We start from the raw sequence: 21,547 nt of genomic DNA on the forward strand, positions 1-21,547 counted from the left end.
GAGAATTCTTACTTCTGTTTAATCACCGAATTTGAGTTTTTACAAATAATTCTTAGAACAAGTCAGGTATCTAAGGTTTTGGGGAAACAGTGCTTACTTATACATGAACTATTACATGCTCCATTTTCTATAAATAACTCTATTGGCTGGATTAACAAATACTGTCACAGAAACAAAAAAAAAATTTAAAGCCATAGATCACTGCATTTATATTTACAAAAGCCATAAACAAACATGCATTTCTCCTTTACTAGGACTTAAATAGGTGTTTGAACATTAAGGCAGTGATGATTCTAAAACAATGAAATGTTAATTAAGGCTTATGCTTGTTTTGAAATCCATATTCATAGGCAACTGTGACCAAAGCAAACTTTTATCTACCGGGTGGAGCTCAGGATGTTTTTTATCCACAGCGAACAAAAATTCTATGAAATAGGAATTAGCAACACAACTTAATGAATTATTAGTCCCCTCCTTAGGTTTCATTTTGAGGATTTAACCTTCAGCGGCACAAGCATGTGTCACAGAAGGAACATTTATTTTTTTTCGTGAAGCTAGAAAACCTATAGGCTGCACTGATTTTTATTTGCCTGAAAGTTGGCCAACAATCAAGAATTCAGGATCTCCTAAATATAGAAAATCCCCAAAGCAACCTTGTCCATGCTCCCATCTCAAAATAGAGGATTATTGAAGCAGTCTTCAACGCAGTTTTCTTTGAAGACTGGCTAGTATTACCTTTTCTGAACAAATGAAGCAACAAAATGCAGAAGCTGGATTATTATGTAATTGTTATCCTCAAGGCACAAATAATATCCTTGCTAGATCAATGTCTTTCCTTATTCAAGGAAAAGATGAGAGGTGGAGCAAGAGTCACTTTCATATAATTGTTGATTGCACTCTTCTCTTTCAAGATAATGCTATGAATTGAAATTTAGGGGGAGTGCCATATATATATATTTAGAGTGACACAACTCAGATCCAGCCTGTGCACTTAGACAAAGAGCCAAACAGCTCTGAGCACCGCCCTGGCCTACTGTAGAGAATGGGAGGGGATGTTTGTAGGGTACACTCGGTATGGGCTAATAGGCATGATTCCATGACTAGAAGGAACACTATTTACACTAAGTACTTGCCACTACTACCTTAAGCAGTAATTTTACAATATGTCTGTACACTTACATTGGTATCAATAGTAGTTCATGTAGAAAAGGGATGACAATGACATGAAAAGCTAAAGGCAGATGTAGTTTTCTTTTGTCTGCAATGAAGAAGAGATAGATGTCAACGCAGCTGAAGCTGTGGACAGTAGGAGTCTCAAACCATCTATGCATAGGTGTTTAAACCTGATGGTGCAGCATCAAATTTCTCTAGGTATTACTATCAGGAAAAGGAATTTCTAACAAGCATCGTCAAAAATATTTTAGGTGTGATTTAAGCAAGTCACACTTTGACTAAATTATTTTGGAGATTTGCAAAGTCTGTACCCTAGTACCTGGTAAGCCTGGCTTTAGCTAAATGACTTGATGGGTTTTAAAGGTGTGAAATTGGCCCCCCCCCCTTTTTTTTTTTAAGATGGAACGACTAGCTGTAAAAGGGCAAATGTAGGCAACACAATACAATCCTTTTTAGGTCAACATCTTCACTTTATAATACACTCACATTTATACACAAATTTCATGTTTACAAGTACAAAAGGCAAAGAACCTCAAAGAACAGAAGCAACTGCGTATTAACTACATTCAATAGAGTTAATACTGTTGTCTCCACTCTTCATTTTCTAAATCAAGGAAATTGTAAATGCCGTTCCACACATGGACTTCACTTTCAGAAGTTGGAGACTGTGTGTGGTTCTGCACATGTCTGGGTTTCTACAGAGCTGAGCTGAGATTCCATCGTGTTCCAGGCCAAATCAGCAAGAAGAAAGTCATCCATTGCTGTTTGAGTTTCATTGCTGGTGAAGAACAAGCTCCCCAGGGTTTCAAAGCCAGAATGCATGGTCTGTGTTTCTGTGCTATTTAACTGAACCTTGCTTTCTAGAGCAGAGATGTTTTTAGCAGCAGAGATTCCTTCAGTTTGGGTCTCGGTGTCAGATGAATCAGTACTCATGGAAAAGCTGGAGTGTTTCAGAATACTTCCCAGAGGCAGATGAGGGCTACTGTCTAAAAAGAAGTTTAAATCTGTCTGTGTCTGTGTGTCAAACATTTCAAGGCCTAAGAAATTAGAATTTCCCCTATAACTGTAGGGTTGGGCAGAGGTGTCTGCAAGTAGGAAGTCAGTTTGGGTCTCTATGTCCAGTGATTCTAAGACTGGCTCAGTGGTCATGCTGCTAAGCCCACTCTCTTCAGTTTGAGTTTGAATATTTGAGGCTGAAAAGAACTCTTCGATATCAAAATCAATTGCAGGATTCTGGGTTGGACCAGATGGGAGCTGGGTATCAGGTCCAGTGTTTGTGTCAGACAGAAGACTACGATTGTCCAGTGTCTGACCAGGCAGATTACTAGACAAAATGTTTTCTAAATCACTTAATAAATCTATAGTTTGGGTCTGGTTATCTGTCATGTTCTGTGAAGGAAGCATACTGTTCTGTGCACTGAAGTTTATAACTGGTGCAGATTTCTCAATATCTTGACTTAAAGTCTTAGGGTGGTTCTGAGGTAACAAACCATGAGTAACAGTCTCTCCTACTAAGCTGCTGCTTATAATATTGTCTGTAGAAATACTGTATGATGAATGGACACTCTCAAAAATGTCTCCGCACATTACAGCTTGGTCCATTTGTACTCGGTCATTTGTTGGACTTCCCATTCCACTGGTTTGAGTTTCTCTGGAGATTCCACCTGCCTGGAAAGAAGTATCTAAAAACGCATCAGTCTGAGCAGCTATAGATGAAGTTACCTTAGAACTGGGCAAAAATGTTTGGGTATGAACACTAATGGGAAGGGAAACTTGAGAACCAAAAGTCAAATCAGTTTGAGAACAAGACGATACAGAGGAATCAGGGCTGACCCACTGTGCAGAAGGTATAAAGTGCTGTGTGGCGTAAGACAGATCTGTCTGTACATTTATCGAAGAAATGCTGTTCTTTTGACATGCGTTCCCTAGTTCTTGTGAAGGATTAGATGGATTTTTACTCAAGTTCACTTGAACACCTGTACTAATTGGCTCAACAGTAACAGGATTTATAATTTTTGAAAGAGGAAGGCTCTCCTTAAGAGAGCAGGCTTCTGAATCAAGGCCAAGAATCAGAGTTCCTACTGACAAGGGCAGTAAGTGCACAGCACCGGAGGCAGAGCCCTGATGATCAACACCTAACACTACAGGCTGGGCCGAGGAGTCAGCTGTAGGCACAAAGACAGGCATAGGAGAAAACTGCATAATAGGTAGTTTAACCAAAGCCACTTTGGGCTTTGGTAAAAGCAATTTCTGAGGATATTTTGGTGCTGTCGTAAGAGTCTGTTTTTTGGCATTAGAGCCACAAGAGTCTTCAAAAGAAGCGACTAGCTTTATTTCTGAAGTTTCTAATTCTTGAGTGTCTGGTCTTGGGGTTGGTTGGTTGCTCAAGGATTCAATGGTTTTATTGGATAACTTCTGGTTGTGCAGGCAGTTTTCCATTTTTCTTTTCTTACCAGGTGGATCCCTGAAAATGACAGAGTAAAAAGAGGTCAGAATCAATCCAGTGAAGAGAAATCCCTTCTTTTACACCTCTTTGAGAACTGGGTCTGCTGTATGGCAGGCAGAAGTTCAGGAATATGCAAAAAGGGAAGGAGAAAGAGGGCGGGTGGGGGAGATACAGCTCTAAGTACTAGAACTCAACTTTGATTTGTAAGCATAAGGATGCTAACAGATTAAATAATGCAACTTTTATCATTTCTCAAGTAAGAAGCTTATACCCCAAATATAAATCTGGCTTTTAAGATGAAGTACAGGCATGGCTGGATGGCTCAGTTGGTTGGAGTGTCTTCCTGTATAATATGAAAAGGTTGCAGGGTTTGATTCCCAGTCAGGGCACATACTTAGGTAGTGGGTTCACTCCCCAGTCGGAGTGCATACGGGAGGCAACCAGTTGATGTTTCTCTCTCTCCCTTCTTCTCTCTGGAATCAATGAATAAATCCTTGAGTGAGGATAAAAAAAAAAGTAAATAAATAAAATGAAGTATAGTTTCATATTAAGGTACCCTCAAAAGAAGTTGGCAGAAAGAATAAGGAAGAACAACCGGATTAAGTAGACATGGATCCTTTATTAGTACTGCTACCTTTCTGCAAGTTCCCTTCTTCCATGTCTTACCTTTTCTCCATTATTCCTCCTTTCTTCCTACACTAAGAGCTTTCCAGGAAGTTTCATTTGAAACTCTTCCCACAGCTACTGACGTTTGGGCCACCATTTCTTCCCCTTTACCTGTGCTCTGCAGGGATCTCATGGCCAGTTCGGTAGATGTGGGACTGTAATGAAGTTCTACTTGCATAGGGACAGCCACATGTGCACTGGAAGGTCTTGCCACAATCCTCTGCATGTCTTTTCAAGTCCCATTTAGTGCCATATGAATTGCTGCACTTACTACATTTATGCTTCTTTTCAGCGTGCATTTTCATAAAGTGCTAGGAAGAACACAAAGGAACCAGAATGAAAAACTGCAACTGCTCAAAACATTTCAAAAACCATCAACATACCCAAGTTAACAATGATTTTACACGATAAAACATAGCAGTTCAAATCAAAGAATGTAGAAGCAGGCAAACTGCAGTTTATCATATGCCTCTTTTCCCTATCACTTCTACTTTGTGAAAAGTGTGAAGACAGTTTTGGAAACAATCCATAGTACCCAGCATTTAGGTTCTGATCTACAAATAAGTGCTGTAGGAAGAATAAAAAGTCTTTGCAATACTTTTTATAGGACCTCCTCCAGCAAACCCTCTGGGAAGTATTTCAGCTGCCTATTTCTTGCAGTCCTGAATCACCTCCTTTCCCAGTTGCTGGGCCCCCTCCCTCCCCTTAAGGTAGCTGTTCCTGAAATTCTGCCTTATCTTACTCCTTTGGGAGAACATTTCCTTTGTGCCTTTGCTTGTCTAACCTTGGAGGCACAGATTCACATAAGAGATACGAAGTACATGTGTTCTCATTCTTTGAATTAGCCATCTTCTCTTTCTCTCTGAATCCACTTCTGGACATCTTTCCCTCCAGAACAAGGCATGTGTCCTTCACTTGCATTATACCTTACTCACCTTTTCCAATTGGAAAACTTTTGGGTAGATATCCTCACACAACTTTCTGCTCAATTCTCGTTATGTTTGGTAAGTAATTAGAATGCACACTAGGTTTATACCATTTGCATTTCATCCTCAGGGAAGTATACTTAAGATAAGTAAAATACCTGTTTTACGAGATAAAATTGAGAAAATGGCCTGTCAGGACCTCTAGGACATCCTTCAATTGGACAACAGTAGAATTTTGGTACAGTTTTCAAATCTTTTCTTATTGTTGGATTTACTATGCCATCCTGAAAAAGAAAAATTACTTTAAATAATTATTTTCAAAAAATCAATACAACAGACTGGGAGTAAAAACAAGGAATGACTAAAGATGGGAACAAGGGATCTTATTTGGGAGATGAAAATATTCTAAACTGAATTGTGGTGATGGCTGCACAATGCTAAAATAAGTGAATTATTCACTTACATTAGGTAAACTTTATGATGTATAAACTATAGCTCAAACCATGTTGTTTCAAATTCGATCTATTCCTTTAAACTATCCATTCTAAACTTACAATCTCTTCCCTTTGTGGATGAAAAAGGGCTTCTGTAACAAATCTAACAAAGTAATTTCCCAGGGTGATATGATTATAAATTCCTAACTGGGCCGGTCATGATGGATAGTCATGCCTCGGGTCTATAACTTCCCTAGTAGAAGTTTATCTTTGCAAGCCCTGTGCATTGTTTTTGTGCATCTAGGTTAACATCCCTGTGAAATGCTACTTTTTCATCCCTCAGACCCAATCATAAATATTTCCCTGCCTTACATTCTCCCACTTGCATGTAATCTTCTTTACTTCCCTCCTTAATTCCAAATGTATAAAAGAAACTGCAAACTGTCATTCTGGAAAACATTTTCCTCAGTCTGTTGAGATTTTGCTTCTAGGCATGTCTTCTGTTTGGGGCACATAAACTCTTAAAAACTCATAAAAATTTTCTACAGGTTCTTCAAGTCAACAACTTGAAGCAATCTTCTCTATTTGCAAAGTGGTATATTTACAGTTTATAAGGCTCAAGATTTCTATATCATCCTTAAGTCTTCCTTTCCTTTTTATCTCATGCCCAGCGTCTTAGTATGAACTCCTGAAAAAGCCTCCCTTGACCATGATGTTGGCCTTCCTGATAAAAAGCACTGTGACTTTCTCTGATTATCACACTGCCCCTAAAGTAGCTAAAGCTAGTTGACACAACTTTTATAAAGCATGCTATGTTTGAAATTTAGTAATTATTATAAAGGCCAGTACTAACAAAGCTTTTACTAGTGTTAGACACTATTCTAAGCACTTTATATATACTAACTCATACATAACCTTAATAATCCCTTATTATTAAATATGATTAACTTTTGGGCTAGAGTTTTCAAAGTCAAACCTCAGTTCTCGAATGTCTCCCATCTTGAACAATTCGGTTCTTGACCAAATTTTCATGAAAAAATGTCTCAATTGTCAAACAAAACTTCGGTTCTCGAAAACCCTTTCATGTTGATACCTGAATCATCAGTCATGGGTCTCTCAGGCGACAAAGGAGAGAATGTGCGAGTATGAGTCAGTTTACTGCTAAACCTCAAGTTGTTAACATCTCAGGAAATTTTGATGTGAATATTTTCTAATGGGGAAAGAACGATGAGAGAATCATTGATTGACTGCCTCCTGCACGCCCCTACTGGGGATCAAGCCCACAACCCGGGCATGTGTCCTGAACAGGAATTGAACCAGTGACCTTTTGGTTCCTGGGTCAACCACTGAACCACACCAGCCAGGCCTCTAAGCCATGTTTTAAAAATATAAATGTTGCTAGATAAAAGGTTCTTTAAGGGTCCTCCTGTCCTTTTCACTGCTTTCAAACACAATGAATAAAAGAATTTCTAACAAACAAGAAAAGCCCATTTACCCCTTCTATTCCTTTCCCTGAATCACCAGCTTTCATTTCTATATGGATCCCCCCTAGGCAAGGCTGAAATAGGATATCTCCATATTTTCTTATAGGATATGAAATATAGACATATATCTGAAGAACCCACATAAAACCAAAATGCAGCATGTACCCTTTACCTTACAATCCCACTCTTATCCATCATCTTTCAGAAGGGTTTGTTAATCATTTATGTTAAGGAATATTTGGTTAGGGGCAGGGTATCCTATGAAGAAAGATTAGAATAGAATTGGAACCATACAGCAACTAACAGGGGAAGCAATAAAATTATCATAATTTGAAAAAATAAAAATTAGGAGAGGAACTAGAAATATGCAAGTAGCTGTAACCAAGAGAATGAAAGGGAAAATTTCCACTGGATGTTATGCAAATGTGCCAACCAAATATATACTCAAGATTAGCTTCAGAACAGAAACTGACTGGTAGTGGAGTCTCTGGTCTAAACACAGACTGCTTTTAAAACCATGGGGAACTCCCGGTCAGCCCTTACCAGGCCTCCTCCTCCCAATACTTTGAGAACAATCAAGTGTCAAAAGTAATGTTTGAATTCAAGAGCCTCTATTCCGGATCCAGACTAAGTATACAGACTTGCCACACCGAGGCATTACCATATGGATATGGTTATTTTGTCAAATAGGTCACTTTCATTAAAGAAAGTGGACCTCCTCTCCTTCCACCAAGACATGAGATGCTCAGAGGCTGCTGTGTACCATGGTTAGAAAGGCAGGAAAGGGAGGTTCAGGAAAGTGAGCCTGTTTGACAAGAAAAAAACCAATGATGGTTCTCAGCGAGGTTTCTTTAATTCCTACTGAAACAGGTCTCCCTAGTGACTTTGGAAGGAAACTCAGAAAAGCCCATTTTCATTGTTCCACATTTTTAGTTTAGAAAGGGATCTTGAGTGCCGTCTTCAGAAAAACCTGAAAAATGAATCTGACTAGAACTGAAGAATGACAGACATTACACATGTTCTAAGCGAGGATACGCATACTCTGAAAGGCTGAAGTCCCAGTAAAGATCTGTCAAAGTTTCTATTTTCCTTACACATATTCCTCCTCCTCAGGCCTATTATATTTTCTGTATTGGTATCTTCAGAATTCTGAACTTTACATATTTTAAAAACATAATTAGAAATAAACCTACTGTATACATACTATCAAAATCCTGGAGAGTAAGTGCTATCTTCATGCTAAACAGATGCTTCATAAAGCCTTGAGAGATGTAGAGCTCCAGACAGCAATTCCAAAGAAAAGAACAATATAAAGTGTTAAGACGTGCTTCCTACAGTGATGTTCAGCCCACACAAGGACGGTGCTGGTTAGACTGGCAGCTTCATTTGTGCTCAGAGATGTAATGTCTGCCTTAGCTATGGGATGAAGGTGGGTGATGGCGATTGCATATGGGCTAAAGAGAACCAAGGGATTAGGCTGCAGAATTCCTACAAATGTATATTCATCCACTCAAGTTAAAATACAGTTAAGGAAAATAAATACGGTTATAAAAAGGAAGGATATAGTTAAAAGTTAGCAGGAAAGAGAAGCCCATTCCCAGAGTTACTTCGCCTGTGTTCTGGAGGAAACCCCAAACTCCTCTGCGGAGAATTACCGCCCCACCGGCAGGGTCTCCCTCGGAACCCCTCCATGCACATTTCCTGTGTGGGGCTCCTAGTCCTCCTCCGGGGAGGCACTTCTGTTCAGTTGGTGCCCATTAACAGATCTCTCTTTATGGGCAACACATCTGCCACAGCTATTAGACTTTCTGCTGTGACATTCTTATCAGAAGCCCGATTCTAAGGACGTCTCCACGGAGAAGCATGCAATATGCCAGGTAATTTAAGCTTTCTCCTTAACCAATTCAGACCGTCAGAAGCTACATACTCACAAGACTGCTTTCAGTGACTTAGGGTTTCACATTATGTCACTGTTGGCCAGGAAGGGCTCTAAGTGGTGGAAGGAAACCTCCAACGATAATGACTGGGAAATTATGATTTAACAGGTCTGGGTGGGACTGAACATCTGGATCTTTAACAAGCCTTCCACAGATGTGCATTAAAGGCTGAAAATCACCGCCCTATTTTATATAAGGGGGAAGGGATGTTCAGACTATTATTACACCGCGCTCACGGGAGAGATTTCCCTTAGGTCTCATTCCTGCGCTGATTTTACCGACATAGAAACTTGTCACTGCCGGCGCTCAGGCCCGGCCAGGTCTGCAGCCAGCTCCCTCTGCCCACGGGGCAGGCCCGGCCAGGTCTGCAGCCAGCTCCCTCTGCCCACGGGGCAGGGGCAGGACCCGGCCAGGTCTGCAGCCAGCTCCCTCTGCCCACGGGGCAGGACCCGGCCAGGTCTGCAGCCAGCTCCCTCTGCCCACGGGGCAGGCCCGGCCAGGTCTGCAGCCAGCTCCCTCTGCCCACGGGGCAGGGCCAAGGCCCGACGGAGGAATTGTGGGCGTGGTGGAAAGCACACGGGCTTCAGAACCAGAGAGCAGGTTTAAATCCCAGCGCTCCTCAGCCCCGTAACCTGTTTCTCATCAATGCAATGAGGACGGTAGGTCCGTACCTCTCGAAGTTGCGGGGAGAACTAGCGAGATCCACGCCCGGGCCGCGAAGTTAGAGGCCGGTAGTCCCGGCTGGTCCGAGCGGCATGACACAGTGTTTTCCTATTATTACGCGTTCCCGCTTCCTCGCTCCCTCCTCCCCGGCCGGGACGCCCTCCCCGGTTTGGCCCGTTTTATGGACTCGGAAGCCCCTTCTGATGCAGGCCGGCGGAGGCTGGGCTCACGGCGCTTTCCAGACCCCGGGCCGCGCCGCGCCGGGAGCAGGACCCGCGCCCACGCCCCCGAGCGAGGCGCATGGTCGGCGCCAGGCCTGAGGAGGCGCCGTCGGCGGCGGGCTCACCTGCAGGCGGTGGCTCTTGACCAGGTGCATGTTGAGCGCGGGGCTGTTGGGCAGGATCTTGCCGCACCCGCGCACAGTGCACAGGATGTTGGTCCGCACGGCCCGGGACAGCTCGCTCACCGACGGCTGGATCAGCTCCCCGGCCGGCGGCGCCGGACCCGCGGGCTGCTGCCTCGCCGCCGCGGGCCGAGGCCGGCTGCCCCTCAGTCGTCCGGGGGGTCCCCACAAGCCCGAGGCGGCGGCGGCTCCCCTCGCGGCCGCTGGGACGGCCGGAGCGCCCGAGGCCAGAGCCGCGGGTCCGGCCGCCGCCGCCTCAGAGGCCGCCATGGCTCCCGCACAGCAGTCGGGCCCAGCTCGCAGGCCCCGCCCCTTAACACTGCACTTCCGGCGGAGGGCGGGGCCTCCAGGCTCATTAGCATCCGGTCAGGTTGGGCTGGACGCGGCGCCCCCTGCAGGTACTGAAGTGTACGTCAGCGGGGAGCTGCTGCCTGGTGAGGCGGGAGGGTTGCAAAACGTCACTGGGATTCCTGTGAACAGGTAGAAGGTGTTGGTTGTGCTTCCAAGAAACTTGACATCAGGCAATAATTGGAGAAGAAAAAGTGATGCGTTCAGAAGTTTTACTTCCCAAAGATTAGAAACAACTCCAATGTTCACCAGCAGCACAGGCGACATTATGTTAATTACAGCTGTGTTTTATTTAGTTTACCATGTGCCAGGCACTGGAGAATGCATTTGTCATGTAGTGTCTTGTTATGTCCTCAAAACAGCCATAGCGGGTAAGTACTGTAAGTTTTCCTCCGTTTTGCAGAGAAGTAACTAATTAATCCTAGCTCACATTATACAAACGAAAGGATGGTTATAATTGATAGTTAATCATTTCAGGGAGGCTGTATTTACTTGCTTGTATTTTAAAGGATAAGATTTGATTACTATATGGGAGACAGTATAGCTCAGGGCAGGGTTCTAAAACCTAAGTACCTAGAGGGACTAGGTAGGTCATGTAGATGAGAATAGTAGGTCAGGGATAGACAAAAGGGAGGGGTAAGGACTGCAGTGAAATGAGAAATAAGTTTTTTGTTTAAAGGGACGCCATGGCTCCCGCACAGCAGCCGGGCCCAGCTCGCAGGCCCCGCCTCTTAACACTGCACTTCCGGCAGAGGGCGGGGCCTCCAGTGCATCTTTGATATCACTAGATTTGTTTTTCAATATTTTTATGTGAAATCATTCAACATTTATATATTAGCATATGTATTAGTTTCCTACTGCTGCAATAACTAATTTCCACAAAATCTGTGGCTTAAAACACAGATTTGTTATTGTTGAAGGACCTCAAAAAGAGCCTGGAGGCTTTGGCTAGAAATAAATGATAAGGACTTATTCAAGGGTCTTGGAGTTTGCAAGCTAGGAACGCAGCAAGGCAAAAAAGTGTTCCAAAGCAGAAAGAAAAGTTAAGTTCTTATAAGAAAAAGTACATTCTTGAGAATTATCAGTCTTGCATTCTTAGCCTTACAACTGATCCAGGATGATTATCAGTCATATGTCAGGGCAGTCAGGGTGATGGATGCCAGGAGGTTTGGTCACATCCTCTGGTCTGGATAATGGATGCCAGGTGGATGTGTATGTGAGTCCTTCAGAGGGTAATCAGGTAGTCTGGGTACCTGAGTCCTTCAGGGCATAAACAGAGGGTTATCTAGAAGTCCATTTGTAAATCCAAGCATTGACACAGGACTGAAAAGTTAAAAAAAAGTTTGTTACCAGGTTAGAACAAGAATGGAATCTTATGCCTCAAACTTCATGTTAATTTTAGCAGCTTAGTTAAAATGACTCCACCTTATATATTCCCCATCTTCACTCTTTCTTCATTATTTGACAGTTCCAGAGATTAGAAGTCTAGAATGATCCTAGCTACCAGACCAGGATCAAGGAGTTGGCAGGGCTGCATTTCTTCTGGAGGCTCCGTGGAAGTAGCTTGCCTCTTCCAGCTTCTCCAAGTCAGTAATGGTGAGCTGAGTCATTATATCACTCTGATTTCTTCAGTAGTCATATCTCCTTTTGCTCTCTTCTCTTCCATTTTTGAGTACCCTAATAATTACATTGGGTGCATTCAGGAACTCTCATTTGAAAAATCCCTTTGCTTTTAAGGTAACATACAGATTCCAGGGATTAGAATGTGGGCATCTTTGAACAGGGCGTATTATTCTGCCCACCAAAGGAATTATGACTTAATAAGTACCGTGGGCCAAAAGAACTCCTATCTATGTGTGGGACAGGATCCATGGGCTATTGTTCTTTTCAGCATGGAGTCTAGAGTGCAGGCTCTGAGGTCTGACTGCCTGTAGTTAATGTGGGCTCAGCCACTTACTAGTTAGGGCTAAGCTTTGTTATTCACTGAAGTAGAATAAGACTAGTAATGCTGCCTGCCTTGAAGGATTGTTATGAAAATAAAAAATGGATATAAAATACTTAGCAGTGTCTGCCATATATTTAAGGGCTTAATTAGTGTTAGCTAGTATTCATTTTTAGAGATTCTACCTAATGTAAAATTAAATAGATTCCTAATTACAAAAAATACAAAAATCCCACTGCATTATTCTGAATCAATTTCTTTTCCCTAATTTTACATTAGGCAGTAAATACGTTGGCTATAGAGGTCCTTGAATGTATAATTACTGCTCCATCTGTTCTCAAGACTACATTTGAATACAGTATGTGTGTCTGGACCATCAAGACATAATAGGTAAGAGTTCCTTGTATTCTCATTTCCTTAAGCAGTTACTTCTGTCTGGAGGGCCTCCGTGTGCAGCCTCAAGTGATTCCACTATAGACTGGATAATATGATTAGCATCTTCTTTCAGGTTCCAATTGCTCACCCTTGCCAAGCACCAAGGAGAGCTGTGAGCTGTGAGAAGCCAACCCAGGAGCATGCAGCACCTCTATGTAGACCTAACACAGCCATTCAGGCACTGAGCAGAAGTGCCTGCCCTGTGTGCACAGATGCTTTATTTTATTTATTTATTTTTTTAATATATTTTATTGATTTTTTACAGAGAGGAAGGGAGAGGGAAAGAGGCTTAGAAACATCGATGAGAGAGAAACATCGATCAGCTGCCTCCTGCACACCCCCCACTGGGGATGTGCCCGCATCCAAGGCACATGCCCTTGACCGGAATCGAACCCGGGACCCTTGAGTCTGCAGGCTGACGCTCTATAATCCACTGAGCCAAACCGGTTAGGGCTGTGCACAGATGCTTTAAATCACAATGGTGATCCATAAGAAAATTAGCATTAAGCCCTTGCAGACTCAGTGCCTCACTCTAAGATAACCAAAGTGTCTTTGCTATTGCTAATTAAATCTAAAAACATATTTTTCACATAAAACCCCTACAGTCTGTAGAAAATACCATTGTATTATAAAGCATACTTTAACTCCTTTTTCTGATTGTATTTATGTATCTTTACAGTAAGCCTCTTTTTGATTTTCATCAAAAGTAACTTATGTATCAGTTTTTAAATATCTTTATTCGCAAATCAGTATAAAATTGGTCAGTTTGAATGTCATATAAAATAGATTATAAAAAGTATATTTACAATGAAGCCATTATTTTATATAACTAAATCATCTGATACACTACCTCCTGCAATAGCTTAATGGAACCCAAGTCTACTCTCTAAATGTACGAAGTTTATGATTCTCCTAGAAAGTTTTTGAATTGGGTATAGTTTCTTGGTATTTCTTTATGTGATCCAAAGCTTAAGAGAAAATACCTAAAAACTAGCAATTGGAACCAGACCTCTCTAGGATAGAGGAGAGACAGGAGTGAGAAAAAGGACATCCTGCCACTTAAAGACCCACAACTGCTATGCTTTGCAGGATATGAGGAAGAGGGAGCACACAGTGGAAGAGGAAATAATCATTCCCAACAATTATATTGAACATTTTAAAATTGTCAATATTAAGGGTTCATGTTTAAAATAGTTAGCCATGAAGTGAAATATGTATGCAATATAGTCAGGGAGATGTGATGCTTACAAACCACATATGTCTTATTTATCTTTAATTTTAAAATAATTCATTCTTTTTTGGGGTATACAAGTGAGCAATGGAGAAAGTGGTGCATCTGCAATACCTGAAATTTAAAAAAGAAAAAGAGACAATTAAAATAATCACAGGACAAAGATTTGAGTCAGTTTAAAAATGGGCAAGATCATGGACCCTCATTACGTGCAGAAGCAGAATATGCAATACGGGGTAAGATGGGATACCAGACTGGTCATGAGAAAGCTCAGAGGTAATTAGTCAGCAAAGGGAGGTTTGAATGTAGGTATGCTGTTAATTGTTCTAGCTTGCAAAATAAACTGACTACTTACCTGCTGGTGCTAAGGATTTCAATGCTTCCAGAAGATTCGGGCTAGAGAACTTTACTAGGCACCGGAGAGGTTCTTTTCTTTCAGCCAAGATGCCCCTATTTAAGTCACTTTTGAATTTTGTTTCAAGCTGTCAACAAACATATTTATAAATGACTATTAAATATATCAGTTGGAATGGCATCATGTAACAAAATTGGATTACTCATTTCACTAATTATTATCACCAAGAAATACAGGGCTTAATGGATGAGAGAAGCATTAATTTGCTAACTGAAAATGTAGAGGGCAACCAGCATATCAAACGATAGAACACACAAAATGCTAAGTGTGCACAGTGCCTGACACACAGGAGACCTTGGATGGCAGTTTCGCCTGCAGGTGTCCTATTTTGCATTTTAAAAAAAAATATATTTTTATTGATGTCAGAGAGGAAGAGAGAGGGAGAGAGAGATAGAAACATCAATGATGAGAGAGAATCATTGATTGGCTGCCTCTTGCACACCCCCTACTGGAGATCGAGTCCGCAACCTGGGCATGTGCCCTTGGCCAGAATTGTATCTGTACAACCTGGGACCCTTCAGTCTGTAGGCGATGCTCTATCCACTGAGCAACACCAGCTAGGGCCTATTTTGCATTCTTAATGGAAAATTAGCACTATCCTTTGTAACCTGTTATTTCAATATAAAAATGTCTTGTCTTTTGAGTCACTATCATGATTTCTTTTTTACTTCTCATTATGGAAGATTTAAAAAAAAAATACACAAGTAAGGCGCACAGTATAATGAGTCCCATGTGCATATCACCGGGCTGAAACAATGATCAACTAATGGTCAGTATTTTTTCATTTATTACCTTTCTTCCCATTCCCTACAGCCCACCCACACTGGATTATTCTGAAGCAAATCCAGGACATCATAGTATTCCATCTGTAAATATTTCAGTATGTATCTAAAAACACCTAAAAAGGACTCTTTTCATCCCCTTACATTACCACACATAAAAAAATTAATATTATCAAATATCCAAGTATTGCTAATTTAATAGGTACTTGGCTCTTAGATTCTAATTTCAATTTCTTTTAAAACTTAAAGCGATCCTTCGCATTTAGAGGCAGTATGCTGAAATAGCTGAAGACTGAGTAATGCCTGCAACTAACTCAAATGGTTCAGCATCAAGAAAGAAAAAGAAAGCAACTGTGGCAAAATGTTAACAACTGGTGAATTGAAGCAAAGGGGACATGGATATTCACAGTAATATTCTTGCAAGTTTTCTGAAGGTTTGACATTTTTCAAAATAGGAAGTGAGGAAAAATTAGTAGCAGCTATGCATCAATGTGCACCTTGACTTATAGAATAGAGCCATTCTAAGATATATGTAAAGGGAAATTTTGTAGATTAAATCTTCTGTATACTCCTTCAGTGGACCTCTAACTTTAGTGTGCAAAATTAGCTAGAGAGGGCTTGTAAAACCAGATGGCTGGGTCCCACCTGCAGAATTCTGATCCATTAGGACTAAAGTGGGGCTGAGAATCCACATTTCTTATCTATTCCCAAGTGATGCTGGTACCGCTGGTCCAGGGACCACACTTTGAGAACCAGTGTCCCACAGTATGAGCTTTCTAAAGGAACTGGATTAAAACCTGCCACTCAGGGAACCAAACTTGAAAGGTGTTAATGAGCTATTCGTACTAAAAACACATAAAACCAAATAAGCATTAGGCCTAAATGAGCAGATCTATGGCAGATTTGAAGTGTGGCCTGTAGGGGCACTAAGCAGAAAGAATTTTAATGAGGTGTTTAAAGGGAGGAGAGTGTTGTATGAGCATGAGTATGAGATTAATGATCATGACAAAACCTTGAATTCTTGTAATGGTGGCAATGGGCTTGTCCCTGACACTGGTTTTCTTGGTGGGCAGTGATACACTTCCGGGATGAGCTAGGTTTACAAAACTAACTAGGCTACCGGTTTTTTCTCCATGTGATACCAACTGGACTATGTAATGACTTATTCACTCTTTTATTCAACACCCACTGCATTGTAAGTATTGCTCTAGGTATGGATGGATTAGAAAGGTATAGCCTACAATTTTTTCACCTCAAAAAATAATAGATCACAGCCAGTTATAATTAATTGAATTAATATGAAAGATGAAATGAAAAGGCAAATTTAAAATTTCCAAAGGTCTTCTTTATTAATAGAGAAACTTACTAAATATTATAGAAGTCTATTTTAACTCATAAATTGATTATATAAAATTAAAGTGACAAATGAATAAGAAAGTTTCTTAGAACCAGTTCACTTAGATGTTTTATTCTCTTAAAAAAATATTGATAATTGTAGATAGTTTATAGCAATGTCCTACCTTATACTGTGCAAATTCTAGTCTTGGTTGAGGATAGTCTCCGAAAATTTCTTGAGTCACTCTTTGTACTCTGTCTTTTTCTATTATGTTTTCATGAATGATCCTTGAATCTACTATAGATGGAAGATTTCAAATAAAAGAGCCGTTAGGAGTATATTTCATCCTTAAATTATCCCCTTTTTAATTCCTAACCTTTCAACTTGCTTGTATAATTTAAAGATAATGTTTACAGGTTCTTCTCTTGATTGTAATATTTTCTTATTGTAGAAAAATTGGAAAGCACTGATAAAAAAAAAATAAAAACCACTCATAATTCTACCACACAGAAATAAGTACTGTTAACAACATTTTATATATTCCTGTATAGCCCTTTTTCAGAGAATAAAAAGTGTATTTTTTAAACTGGGATTATAAAATACACAAATTTTCTTTCCTGCTTCCTTTACTTAACATGGAATCAATAGCCCTTCCTATGCCATTGGAAAGCCATTAAAATGTTTCAGAATGGCTGTACCATTTCATTTTATTGCCAACAAATTGCTAAGAGATAGAAAAATTTTCATTTTTAAAAGTGTACTTTCAAATTTCAGTTTTTGTTTTAAAACACACATACTGTTTATATCTAGCCCAAGGTTTCTTTCTTGTAGAGGTGTAGTAGCGTTGTGAGTTTCAAAAGTCTAGAGAAAAAAAAGAAAAAGTGAATGTTTTCCTGATTTTAACACCTTGAAGTACAGCTATTATTTGTTTTAGTACATAAAAGTATGTCAAGTTTTACCTATTTTTTTTTGTTAATCCTCACCCAAGGATTTTCCCCCTCAGTGATTTTTAAAGAGAGTAGAAGGAACACTAACGTGAGAGAGACACATCGATTGGTTGCCTCCTGTACACGCCCTGACTGGGGCCGGGAATGAACCTGAAACCCAGGTATGTGCCCCTGATTGGGAATTGAAACTAAGACCCTTCGTTGCTTGGGCCAATGCTCTACCACTGAGCCACACCAGCCAGGGCTCAAATTTTATATTTATTTTTTCAAACAAGAAGAGATTTGAGCCTATATCCAGGCTGAGTGGAGCATTTCTCCTAGAGCAGGATATTGGCAGAGACATCTAGGGTAAGCAACGTGGCTGTTGTGCCTGAGTAGCTCTGTCTATATTTTGTTATCATAAAAATGGACGTGGAAGAAATAGGTGGTGAGTACAAAAGCTAGAGAAATCAGGGCAGAATTTGCAATGTGAAGTTTTAGCTTTATTCTATGTCTTTATAACTCCAAAAAACTCACTGAGATTCCTTTTGTAAAAATAATTTTCCTACTAAAAGTTTGAATTTCTCAAATCCCTTCTCTGACCTTCCCCCACTAAAGCCACTGTTTTTATAATTAAGTATTTGACAATGTGTATTTTCCTAGGAGCAAAACAGTTGATAGCAATTTGATGGGAATGTGGTTGGTAAGAGGGGAGGGGGCTGCTATGGGAGAAAAATCATTATCTAACTTCTTAATGTTAGATATGTTTTCCTTAGAGGGCTTACAGAGAGCCATTACTTCTTTCTATGTAGAACAGATGAAGTATATAAATATAGGGTAGGGCAAAAGTAGGTTTATAATCGTATTAAAACACAAGAGTTTAGTCTTGTATTATTTATTAATCATTGTATTATTTTCCATGTTAACAACTGTAGACCTACTTTTGTCTCACCGTGTATAATATACCTAAGAGCTCAAAGATATACATAGGGTATTAATGACCCATCTACAGGAGTCTGAACATGTGAGCACACAGATACCATGCACAGGAGCAAATAACCCTGAACCTGTAAGGCCAGATCTATTCTTATAATTAAAAGTAAACGATACATTTAATGCATTTAAATAATTTTAACAAATAAATAAATTGTTGGACTTAATAAACCAATGCTTTTTCCTTAACTTCTAACCCCTGTATCACCTACTGGACTGATGGGACAAAAAATTAATTCTACTTTTCTCTTGCAATAGAAGAGAGTAGTAGAATTAATTTTTTTGTAATTAGCTTAAAAAGGCAGCAAGTTATTCTAAAGAGAAAATTAAACTCTAATTAGAATAGCTGATCTGGAAACTGGGATCTAACAGACTCCAATAACTAATGAGCAGTATAAAACACAAAATATGATCATAAAAAGATGATACTGAGGCATTTCATTATTTTGTTTCTGTAATGTTACCTAACAAAGTTTTCTCTGCTTCAGTAGTACCTGAAGGGATCTCCTTTTGTGGTAGGTGAACTTCCCACCTGCTCAGGGGCTTGTAAAGAGAAAATGGAGACTTAACTTTAAACAGTCACTGATGGGCTCACCTGATTATACTGTTTAAAAACAATAGCCTTAAGAGAGTCCAGATATCGGCTTCTGAAGTCCATTTTCACAATCCGATGGTGTTTGCTAGCAACTGTCAGTGCCTTAAAGTGAAAGTTAGAAAGAATATTAGGATTACTGTGTCTATTCCTGTATTTACAGTATTTGTCAAAGTAAAATTAAGAGTGGCAGTAAGTGAATACTTTCTACTTGCGAGTGAAAAGAGAAACCCAGAAAAATGTAATCTCATGTCCTGTTACTCAGCTTTTTTAAAAGACAAAAAAAGGCTAATGGCATTAAAATGATCATAAATGCAAAATCTTTTATACCATTTTTAGAACTGTGTTCCTATTTAAAGTTAGGATTTATAATACATTAAGTTCAGACTTAGGAATAAACAATGAATACTTAAATGTTACCATTTTGGAATACCAGTCATCTAATATTACAATGATATTGCCACACTAAAATGCAAGTATGTATACTTTACGACAAATACTGAAGAAAAAAGTACATATTAAATGCAATTTATAAAAGCTTCCCATTATCTGGAGAAGCAAGTTAGAAGGCAGAAACAGAATTAATAAAATACTTACCTGGAACTAGAGAATAGAGATAAGTTTGCCTTAAGATTCACAGTGGAAATAAACATTAGCTTGTGAGGCAATGTTTAAACTAGCTATGGCAGGGGCGACTCATCTGGCTGTAAGTGGATGAACCACCACTACTAGTATATATTAAGGAGGAAAAGATCCCAAACATACAGAAGCAGAGTTAAGTGTTAAAGGGAAGTAGAAGCATGTAGCAGAAATCCTTCTGCCATTTCAGTAAACAGCCAAGGAATTTAAATGACAAGCAAGTCTGCCCGCCAGGATCCTAAGGCTTGTAGATCCATACTGTGGAGTGCTCGCTCTACTAGAGATGATGGAGCCTGGATGGTGGAGCTGCTCACCTACAACCAGCTTACGTGGTAGCTCTGGCACCAACTGAGGTGCCACTGTAGTTGTGAATAGAGAGTGGAAGCAGCAGCGGTTGCCAGGCCTATGTAGGGATGGCTTATTCGGGGGAAAGATGCTAGGAAGCCAGAGCTATAACAAGAAGCAGGCTGTGAGTAGACGCTCCTTCTTGTGCAAAGAATGTAAGGAAAATGATTACAAATGAAAATAATGTTCATTAATAGGCAAATTATGCAGTCACAAAAAAGTTGTGAGGTGTCAGATGGAAACACATGGAAATGTTAAAAAAGCAAATGACAGGTGATATGCTATTCTGGTTTTTGTAATAAAACATCTGAAAGGAAATAACAAAACTGTTAACAGTAATTATTTTGGGTAAATAGGATTGGGAAAAAGGATATGAAGTTTTAAAAGACTAAGGGTTGATCTTTAAAGACCTCTGTGTTGGTTGAAGTTTTACATTAAATACGCATAATTCTAGATGGAAAGACAATAATGAAGAGCTCCGAACCAATGCTTATACCACTTTCCCATATGCAGAAGAACCACTCTTCCTTATTTTAGGAAATCAAGAATTACATGTGGCATTTTACATAGCGCTTAAACCTACACAGACCTTTGAGATAAGATAATACAACTTTATAGCTGTAGTAACTGGTTCCATACCTGACCCAGAAGGGGAATGCTGCTCCTCAGCCTGGAAGAAGAAATGAAGGCATACGGAGTCTGGGAATAGTATACCACGTAAGTAGGTTTGTACTGGTTTGGCTTTTTACACTGTGTTCCCCAGGCAATTCGAATCCATACTGCATTCTCTTCAGCGTCCTTGAAGGTGACTGATACCTTATTAAAAAAGAAAATTTAAGTTTCCTAATTAAAATCTTGTAGCACCAACATGTGCTTTCTAGGGGTGAAGGATGTCACTGTAATCTTCCACACAGTCTTGTCTCCTACTTTTCATTACAGTGTTTTGGGAATCTTTGAGAAAATATTTTGTGGTTGTTTTGCAGACATATGTATTGCTTTGCAAAGTCTTTTGGAAGAAAAAAAATTAAAAACCTACAATCATGGTGTGATACCAGAATTTTTCAATAATTTCTTGGGCTTGTCCTGAAAAACTGTTCCTCTACCTGTAAGAGTTTATGAAGGCAGCCTTACAAATGATATTTGTTATAAAATGGAGCCTTTTTTGCATGGAACATAGAACTAGGGTGCACTATTAAATTTAATAGCAACACTAAAATATATACTAATATATATAGACTTAAAAATATATTAATCCTAATGCTTTTATGCATTTAGCTGAGATGCTACAAATTAAAGGAAAGTTATGTGATGAGAATAGGAAATTCTATTTGGTTTCCATTTCATGGATAAAATGTAGACCTTCCTAAACTTTTAAATATGACTATCAGTTCGTCTGGAATTCAGTAGCCTACTCTTAGTTATTAGCTCCCC

The 21,547-nt window shown here is 39.9% G+C and overlaps 2 protein-coding genes and 1 long non-coding RNA gene across 8 annotated transcripts in view; 1 reads left to right on the top strand and 2 right to left on the bottom strand.

Moving 5' to 3' along the window:
• ATMIN (ATM interactor) lies at window positions 1-10,441 on the bottom strand. Of its 5 annotated transcripts, XM_036345139.1 has the most exons (6): window positions 10,076-10,214; window positions 8,334-8,583; window positions 6,622-6,855; window positions 5,370-5,495; window positions 4,397-4,596; window positions 1-3,637 (listed from the first exon to the last, which is right to left on the bottom strand). In XM_036345139.1, exons 5-6 carry the CDS (start codon window positions 4,588-4,590, stop codon window positions 1,825-1,827), a joined length of 2,007 nt encoding a protein of 668 aa, XP_036201032.1. In that variant the 5' UTR covers window positions 4,591-4,596; window positions 5,370-5,495; window positions 6,622-6,855; window positions 8,334-8,583; window positions 10,076-10,214; the 3' UTR covers window positions 1-1,824. The 5 variants fall into 5 exon arrangements, with proteins under 5 accessions (XP_036201032.1, XP_036201031.1, XP_036201028.1 ...); XM_036345138.1 differs by lacking the exon at window positions 8,334-8,583 and having other exon boundaries at window positions 10,076-10,215; XM_036345135.1 differs by lacking the exons at window positions 6,622-6,855; window positions 8,334-8,583 and having other exon boundaries at window positions 10,076-10,441.
• LOC118674015 lies at window positions 10,439-16,812 on the top strand. The gene is made up of 5 exons (XR_004973554.1): window positions 10,439-10,851; window positions 11,949-12,076; window positions 12,702-12,812; window positions 15,317-15,383; window positions 15,535-16,812. It is a non-coding gene; the product is annotated as an uncharacterized LOC118674015 (long non-coding RNA).
• The window catches only part of CENPN (centromere protein N), a 14,579-nt gene continuing 7,130 nt past the window's right edge, over window positions 14,099-21,547 (bottom strand). For both annotated transcript variants that reach the window (XM_036345141.1, XM_036345142.1), the window contains exons 6-11: window positions 20,756-20,932; window positions 19,136-19,237; window positions 17,419-17,482; window positions 16,806-16,918; window positions 14,444-14,570; window positions 14,099-14,202 (exon numbers count right to left, since the gene is read on the bottom strand). In XM_036345141.1, coding sequence (XP_036201034.1) covers window positions 14,120-14,202; window positions 14,444-14,570; window positions 16,806-16,918; window positions 17,419-17,482; window positions 19,136-19,237; window positions 20,756-20,932 — 666 coding nt within the window. In that variant the 3' untranslated portion in view covers window positions 14,099-14,119. The remainder of the gene's footprint in view (window positions 14,203-14,443; window positions 14,571-16,805; window positions 16,919-17,418; window positions 17,483-19,135; window positions 19,238-20,755; window positions 20,933-21,547) is intronic.

The sequence above is a fragment of the Myotis myotis genome, unplaced genomic scaffold (genome assembly GCF_014108235.1).
Source record: "Myotis myotis isolate mMyoMyo1 unplaced genomic scaffold, mMyoMyo1.p scaffold_m19_p_19, whole genome shotgun sequence".
In the NCBI taxonomy this organism is placed as follows: Eukaryota; Metazoa; Chordata; class Mammalia; order Chiroptera; family Vespertilionidae; genus Myotis; species Myotis myotis.

Excerpts from the sequence above, each read along its gene's own strand:
- ATMIN (XM_036345135.1), bottom strand. The coding sequence starts at position 10,402 with ATGGCGGCCTCTGAGGCGGCGGCGGCCGGACCCGCGGCTCTGGCCTCG. Across the intron at positions 5,496-10,075 it reads TCAAGAGCCACCGCCTGCAG|GATGGCATAGTAAATCCAAC; the intron begins GTGAGCCCGCCG and ends TTTCTTTTTCAG. Across the intron at positions 3,638-4,396 it reads GAGATCCCTGCAGAGCACAG|GGATCCACCTGGTAAGAAAA; the intron begins GTAAAGGGGAAG and ends TGTCATTTTCAG.